The sequence below is a fragment of the Aphanomyces astaci genome (assembly GCF_000520075.1).
Source record: "Aphanomyces astaci strain APO3 unplaced genomic scaffold supercont1.105, whole genome shotgun sequence".
In the NCBI taxonomy this organism is placed as follows: Eukaryota; Oomycota; class Saprolegniomycetes; order Saprolegniales; family Verrucalvaceae; genus Aphanomyces; species Aphanomyces astaci.
Window position 1 is genome coordinate 47,361 of NW_009798368.1, and position 7,217 is coordinate 54,577.

General features: G+C 51.1%; 2 protein-coding genes across 6 annotated transcripts; one reads left to right on the top strand and one right to left on the bottom strand.

Annotated features, from left to right (window-relative positions):
• Positions 1 to 190: 190 nt before the first annotated feature.
• H257_17388 lies at positions 191 to 1,386 on the bottom strand. Of its 2 annotated transcripts, XM_009846182.1 has the most exons (4): positions 1,307 to 1,386; positions 726 to 1,253; positions 494 to 640; positions 191 to 437 (listed from the first exon to the last, which is right to left on the bottom strand). In XM_009846182.1, the coding sequence occupies exons 2-4, from the start codon at positions 1,236 to 1,238 to the stop codon at positions 279 to 281; spliced, it is 819 nt and encodes a 272-aa protein (XP_009844484.1). In that variant the 5' UTR covers positions 1,239 to 1,253; positions 1,307 to 1,386; the 3' UTR covers positions 191 to 278. The 2 variants fall into 2 exon arrangements, with proteins under 2 accessions (XP_009844484.1, XP_009844485.1); XM_009846183.1 differs by having other exon boundaries at positions 726 to 1,386.
• Positions 1,387 to 1,531: 145 nt separating this feature from the next.
• Positions 1,532 to 4,271, top strand: H257_17389 (hypothetical protein). Of its 4 annotated transcripts, none has more exons than XM_009846187.1 (10): positions 1,532 to 1,892; positions 1,941 to 2,107; positions 2,156 to 2,305; positions 2,352 to 2,504; positions 2,560 to 2,651; positions 2,703 to 2,876; positions 2,927 to 3,076; positions 3,756 to 3,842; positions 3,924 to 4,013; positions 4,066 to 4,271. In XM_009846187.1, the coding sequence occupies exons 2-10, from the start codon at positions 2,098 to 2,100 to the stop codon at positions 4,234 to 4,236; spliced, it is 1,077 nt and encodes a 358-aa protein (XP_009844489.1). In that variant the 5' UTR covers positions 1,532 to 1,892; positions 1,941 to 2,097; the 3' UTR covers positions 4,237 to 4,271. The 4 variants fall into 4 exon arrangements, with proteins under 4 accessions (XP_009844489.1, XP_009844487.1, XP_009844488.1 ...); XM_009846185.1 differs by having other exon boundaries at positions 1,941 to 2,067; XM_009846186.1 differs by having other exon boundaries at positions 1,941 to 2,305.
• Positions 4,272 to 7,217: the final 2,946 nt, after the last annotated feature.

A 7,217-nucleotide genomic window follows, 5' to 3' on the forward strand; every position in this document is an offset into this window, starting at 1 on the left:
AGATTACCACTACTCACTACTTAGTATGTATTAACACTACGTAACTAAACGTTAGTACAAGTAGTAATCGACTACTACTACTTTACAATCCTACTTGAGCTCGGTACGCATGATAAGGAATATTCCCAATCGTTATGAGCGATGGGGACGTCGTCGTCGTGATTGTTTTGATTTTGTTTTTAAAAACAAATGAAAAACCCACAGTCTATTATATATTTTATTTATCTCTAACATTCGACGATATTACTCGTACTGATACATTCGAGTACGCAGTGGCGTCAACTGGGTGGTTGGCCGGATGATGTGGACGGTGGGAGGGCCTGCAGGAACTCGTGCACGTGCTCGGCCACTTCCCAGTGCCGTTCTTGGTGGACGATGTGGCCGGCATCCGCGACGACTTTGACCGTTAGCTGGGGTTTGATCTTGTCCTTAATCACCTGCACATTCACACGCACACCTTTGTTTCTTCCCTCGGTTTAACGACAGGGGGTACCTCGAGGCACGAAATGTCCAGGATTTTGTCTTGGTCCCCCCATACAACCAAGCAGGGGTGAGTGATTTTGGCCAGTTTGTCGTCCAGCACCGACGCGTCGAGGAGGATGTCCCGCATGAGCTTTTCCAGCACGTCGCGCCGTTTTTCCTACCGCAAGTGTCAGTCGTGGGGAAATTTCCCCTTTCGTACCACTTCCCGAACGATAAAGTTGAGGATAAATCCCGGGATGTACCGCTGGCGGTGGGCCATGTACCCTTGCAACCGGGAAAAATCCTCGGGTTTCTCCACGCGCATGTGGTTTTCGCCCGTTTGTTCGTACACGAGGAACATGGGGCTCTTCTTGGGCATGGTGATCCCCGCCGGACAAATGAGGGTCACGGACGCGATCGCGGCGGGGTACTTGGCTGCGAAGACGCCGCTGATCATGCCGCCCATGCTGCACCCGACCAAGTGGATCGTCTGCGACGGACCCAACACTTGCGCGAGGAACGCGAAGAGCCGGTCGGCTTGCTCTTCGGCTCGGAAACTGTCCATATCCGACGACGTGTCGCCGTGGCCCGGCAGATCTGGCATGATGACGCGATAATCGTTGAAAAGCGGACGGACCGATCGAACCATGGACTCCTTGACACTCGAGAAACCATGCAGCACCACCACGACCTCGGTTGTCTCGCGATGCGAGTCCAAGTACGTCCATGTGATGTCGCTCACCGTCGCCTCTTCTAGAATCAGGCCGCAGTACCATCGTACCACGGCAAAGCTACATGCAGATCGGCTGTCAGTCCCTCGAAGAGGCATCATCTAGCGACGTACAAGGTGTCCAGCACCACCCGCATGTTGTTACTGTAGGTATGAAACGGACTTCGGTGGTGCTCAGATCAAATTCGGACGAGAATATAGAAGGCAAAAAATAAGAATCGCTTTTGGTTCCGAACGTTGAATTTTTGATACGTTTTGGTGAATTTTCACTGAAATATTAGTAAAAAACCAAATATTTGTCAAGAATTCCGAAGAAAATTGATCTTACAGTTTCTGTAGACGAGATCGATATCTTCATGACCACATTGAAGAAATAATGTGGGCACACCCCCAGGTCGAGAGCGGCAATTCGGCGGGCTGCCGCGCGGCCCATTCATGCGATTACATCGAAAAGGACGAAGCGTTGTACCTCTTTGGAGGGTGGAGCGGAAAAACGGCGCTGAACGATGTGTGGCGGTTCGACTTGACCACGCTGGAGTGGCGACTCGTCCATGGTGACGGCAAGCAGCCGCGCCCGCGCAACAACCACGCGTCGGCCGTCGTGGATCGAAAGATCTACATCCATGGAGGCCACGATGGAAGTACATGGCTATCAGACTTCTACGTGTTCGACACGGAAACCTCGACGTGGGCTGAAGTGGTACGTCCATGGCACTCGAGGCCTTGTGGCTCATGTATTTGTCTGCAGACCACGTCCGGCGTAGGCCCCAGTGCGCGTGCGTGCCATACCATGTCGAAAGTCGGCGGCAAGTTGTTTGTGTTTGGGGGCTTTGACGGCGCACACTGCTTCAACGACGTGGACATTCTCGACTTGGGTAAAAACAACTACAGTAGCACGACCACCCATGCGATACAGTATCCCTACCACCAACGTTCCCGTCATCATACATGGCCTTATCATAGACACGTTCACTTGGATCCACCCAATCGTACATGGCTACCATCCTGCCCCGCGGAATGCGCACACCATGTCCATCGTCGGGTCGTCGCTGTTTATGTTTGGCGGACACTCTGGCGCAAAGCACCTGCGGGACCTGTACCAGTTCCACACAGGTAGATAGATGGCCTATCGTCGCTTGCCGTGACCATGTCCATGTAGACACGTTGACATGGACGCACTTGGCTTCCGTGGACGGAATGTTTCCGCCGGGGCTGCGTGGCCATACTGCTAACGTCAAACTGCCCAAAGTCTACTTCTTTGGGGGGTACGATGGCCGCGGCCGGTCGAATGAGCTGTACATCCTCAACACGCGTACGTCAGTTCACGCTCTCGTATAGATGGGATAGCTCATGGAAATACTGTGTAGAGGACATGAAGTGGGAACGGCCGCCAGACTCGGTCCATGTAGACGCGCCGTCGGGACGGCAGCGCCATAGCGCATGCTTGGTGCATTCAAAGGTTGGCTATGACGTGGCGTCACCACTGATGTTTCGGCTCAAGTTGAAGTAGATGTACATCGTGGGCGGGTTTGATGGGTTCAAGTGGCTCGATGACACACACGTGCTGGACATTTGCCGCATTGAAGAGCATGCGATCACGATGACGACGCAGCGTCAGCTGGTGTCGCAGTACCGAGAGTTGCTGCTCCACCAGGACGCCACGTATAGTGACATTACGTTTCTGGTGATAGCCTCTCTATCGTTATAATATCGAGTCTCACGGGTGGTTGACAGGTGCAAGACAAGCCGATTGTGGCCCACAAGGCCATTGTGGCTGCACAATCGGAGCATTTTCGTCGCATGTTCTCCAGCGGCATGAAGGAATCGCATCAGCCGACGGTGGTCATCTCGGAGTGGACCCATCGGGCGTTCTTTCACATGCTGGTATTGCTGGGCTTGCAGTCAATATTTAGATGTTTTTGCTGCTTCAAGACATGTATCGGTCGATTTGATTGACTTGGCTCCTTGTCCACCAAGGGTCGTGAGCTTTTTGTTGCGTTTAGTATCCGTAAGCTCTGTGTGCTGACGCTGACGCTGACGGTGCCACGCCCACAGTGTGGCCCGTGGAATTCCATTCAGTACACAGAACTTACGGGCACTAAAACCGCTGTCCTTGAATTGGGCTAGCAGCAACCGCTTCTCGCCGATGGTGTATGACTGTTGTCGTTGCGTTGGCATTGAATGGGCGAAGATGTCGAGTTTGAATTTTGAAATCCTCAAACATGGTGTGTCGTGATTGGCTCAGTCGAAATTAATTCAGTTTGGGAAGTAGGCGAATTTTCAATTAAAATAGATCGATTTATGGAGGTGGCCAAGTTTTTTGGGGGGCCGGCTTTCTCCCCGGTTCATTGTACACTATTTGAAGGCATACGTTTGCACGTGTTTGATTGGCCACTTGAAAGAAATGTTCTGGTTTTTGATTGGTCGGCCTATGGTCTGTCGATATTTGGTTCTGCCCCCCACTACTTTATATTCGAATCGAATTGACAAGAATGTATATTCGAAATGACAATCATGAATACGGTTCGCCTGATATTGCACTCATGACATGGATGGACGCCAGGAGTTCTTGTACACGGGATACATTCAAGACTTGACTGTGGACACCGCCCTGGAGCTGTTGGGCGTGGCCGATCACTATGCATTGCAGGTACATACAGTAGCAACTCCATTGAAGCCAAGCCGTCGTCCATAATGATGATTCGTTGTTGGTGCTGATGGCTGCAAATAGGATTTGTCGATGTTGTGCGACAACTTTCTCGCCCACAAACTCGATACGGAGACTGTGTGCCACGTGTTGATTGCCGCCACCCATTTCCAAGTGAGTACTACTTGCTGGCGAATATGGTTGACCCTACAGTACCGTTGTGTAGGTGGACAAGTTGAAGACCACGTGCATGCGCTTCCTGCAAGCTCATTTTCACCAAGTGGTGTCGACGAAAGGCTTTGAAGAGCTGGGCGAGGTCCCGGCGCTGCTGCTGGAAGTCACGCGAGTGTCCATGCTGTCGAGTCAAAAGCACTACAAACCTTATAAAACCGGATAAATAATGTAACAATAGTAATGAATAACGTACGTGCTTGTTGTCCATTAGGACGGTTGGTCGGGGAACATTTTACTTCGTGTCCGAGTCCCTTTATGTTTGTACGAGGGATTCTCAAAATATAATATATTAAATATATTATTTGTTCCAACGAAAAATAGATTATTTTGCGCAACAACCAAAATAGATAAGTTAACTTATCTTTTCCCAAGGTCAGAAAAAATAGATAACTACCGTATACCTTATGGATCAGTACCCACGATTTTGCCTTATCGAGTTGCACTCAAATTGCTGTATGGTGTCAATAAAGTACGATTTGGTACCTTGAAAGGCTGTACCCAAGTCGCTTTGTATTGGTCAAAAATGTCGAATTATGTCATTCTAGCCAATCAAACAAGTCGAAGTAGTAGAAGTAACCAATCCGAACGCATTGGAAAGAAATCAGACCACCTTATTGAGTTGTATTGAGTTGTACTATTACGTACTGATCCATAACGTATACGGTATAACGGCAAAATAAAAAATAATCTACTCCGAATGACAGGATAATTCTCAATACAGTTCAAACTCTGTATTTGAATGTAACCATAGACTGACCAACCACGAAACTTGTTTGACGAAGCTATATTGCTCGACCCAAATGCCAACTCTGGTATACCATCCAGTCTCCTATTGTGGGTTATTTCGACTTCGAAATTGTGGTGACCAAGTTTTGAACCAATCAGTGAGCGTTATGAGTGATGGACATTTGTGAGTGAGATCGGCTGGGTCCTCAAGGAGCACAAACGTAGTCGTCCCATCAGTCCAAGTACCCCCCTCCCCCATGCGATAACTACCGCCGTTCTGACGGCTAAACACTGCCTTTTCATCTCAATTCCTTAAGTTTCCGTGTTTTACCTGGTCGTGCACATTGGGGCCCGGCGCCCCGACTGGCCAATTGACACCCCGACTGGCCAATTGACAAACCCGGCTGCCACGGGCAACCAGAAAGCTATGTCGGCGGGCAGCCTTCGTGTAGCTACTTACATGCAGGAGCATCCCGACGACGCATCGGATATACGTGATGAGCTCAAGTTTTGGAACGAAGTCATGGACCACCAAATACCCATGACCAAGGAACGGGTCGAGGCAACGTTGCCGTTTCTAACGGCTCTCGAATGGGGTCCTCTGTTTACCAACACGAGCCCAATCATGTGTAGTATTTAATGGTATAGGTAACCACATTGGAATTGGATCTGTCAAGAAGGGGCACTTTGGCCTTTTTCGCCGAGGTTCGGTCACTTACGGATAATATCCGGTCATCCGGAATTATCCGGTGTTCTCTTTCTGTAGAAACCGGACTGTTTATGCCCAATCATAGGTCAGCTAAACAGTCCGTTAATGATCATCTTTGGTTTTGCCCTCGACCACACAAGTGTTCTTCGTCGTCGCTCCTCCCCAGTGCTACCTCTTTATCGTCCCTCTTGACAGGTTATGAGCCTCCTCCCTTCCTCTGTGCAGCCCTTCGTGGGCACCCCCCTCGACGACCTACGGCCTCTGGCCTACACCTTGTGGAAGACGGACTTCTTGTCCCAAGCGACCTCCCGCGACCTTGCTGAGTTCTACTCTACAAAGGACTATGTCCCTCAAGGCAACCGCATTGATGCGCTCAACATCAGCAAGATGTACCTCGTACTCGATCAAGTCGAGCACTCTGAGCTCTATGTTATCGACCCGACTCTGTCGGAGACCGATCGGCGCGTCTCGCTGAGATCAAGGCGCACACCACCGCAATCCAACGCGAGGTCATTTCCCGTGAGGCGACGAAGAAACTGGCGAATCAACGCTCTGCGGCGCACACCTTCTTGGTCTCAGCCATTTCTACGAACCTCCGGCGCCTCTATCAGGCCACTACGTGTCCGTTCGAGCTCTTTGAGCACATCAAGACTCGTTTCGAGTCGAACCCCATGGACAACAACCCCACGGTCATTGCCAGCTATCTACGCACTCTCAAGTTCACCGATGAGATTTGCATTGACACACTCTCCGTGGAGCTTATTGACTTGGTCAAGCGCTACCGTGTGTCTTTGACGCCGCCGTCGTTCAATCCTCTGGATCCATCGGCGATCTCGTCCGTCGACTACCACAACCATATCTGGAATTACTACACTCTGTGTGCGATGTCCGACATCTTTATTGGTGACAAGGAATTATGGGAAGTCGTGACCAACTCAGTGGCCACCGCGCGCGCCGCCAACCAGTCCGTGTGTCGTTGCTGACGTTTGGGCCTCTCTTCGGCGTATTATTACGAACCGCCAGCAACGAGCTTCTGCTCTGGGTGACAACGGCTCTGCCGCTACCCTCCAAACGCGAACCCAGCTCGCAGCTGTCACGCATGCCGTTGCGGCTCCTGCGCCACCACCTCAAGCGATTACGCAAGCCGATGGCACTGTTCATGTTATGAACGCCTTTACTATTCCGAGCTATGCTCACCGTGATTGTATCAATCACCCCGGCAAGTCCTGCTTCTACTGCGGCGTTACCAATCACACGCTTCCTGCGTGCCCTACCCTAAAGTCGGACTATGCCCGCAACTCTATGCGTCCTGGTTTTGACCGCGCCGTCTTTGACAAACATGGCTCTGCCTCCCAGAAGAAGCGCAAACGCGATTATGTCGCTCCGTCGCGTCCTATCCAACGTCCTCGTGATGACCGCGATGATCGCGATGGCCCTAGTGGCAACCAGGGTTCTAATAGCCACCACGGATGGGGACCTAGTTCCTCTAGTGGTCCTGGAAATGGCGGGTGGAACAACAATCGTGGCAACAGCCGTGACAAAAATCGCGACCGCGATCGCAGCCGTGATCGACAACGCGACCAAGGCTACGGCCGCACTCATCGCGGAGGTCTTTATGACCAGGCTGGCTCTGCTGCTCGTACAGCCGCTCGTCCATTTATCCATCAAGGCAATCGCCTCAATGGCTTTGCCAACACCCACATCTTATC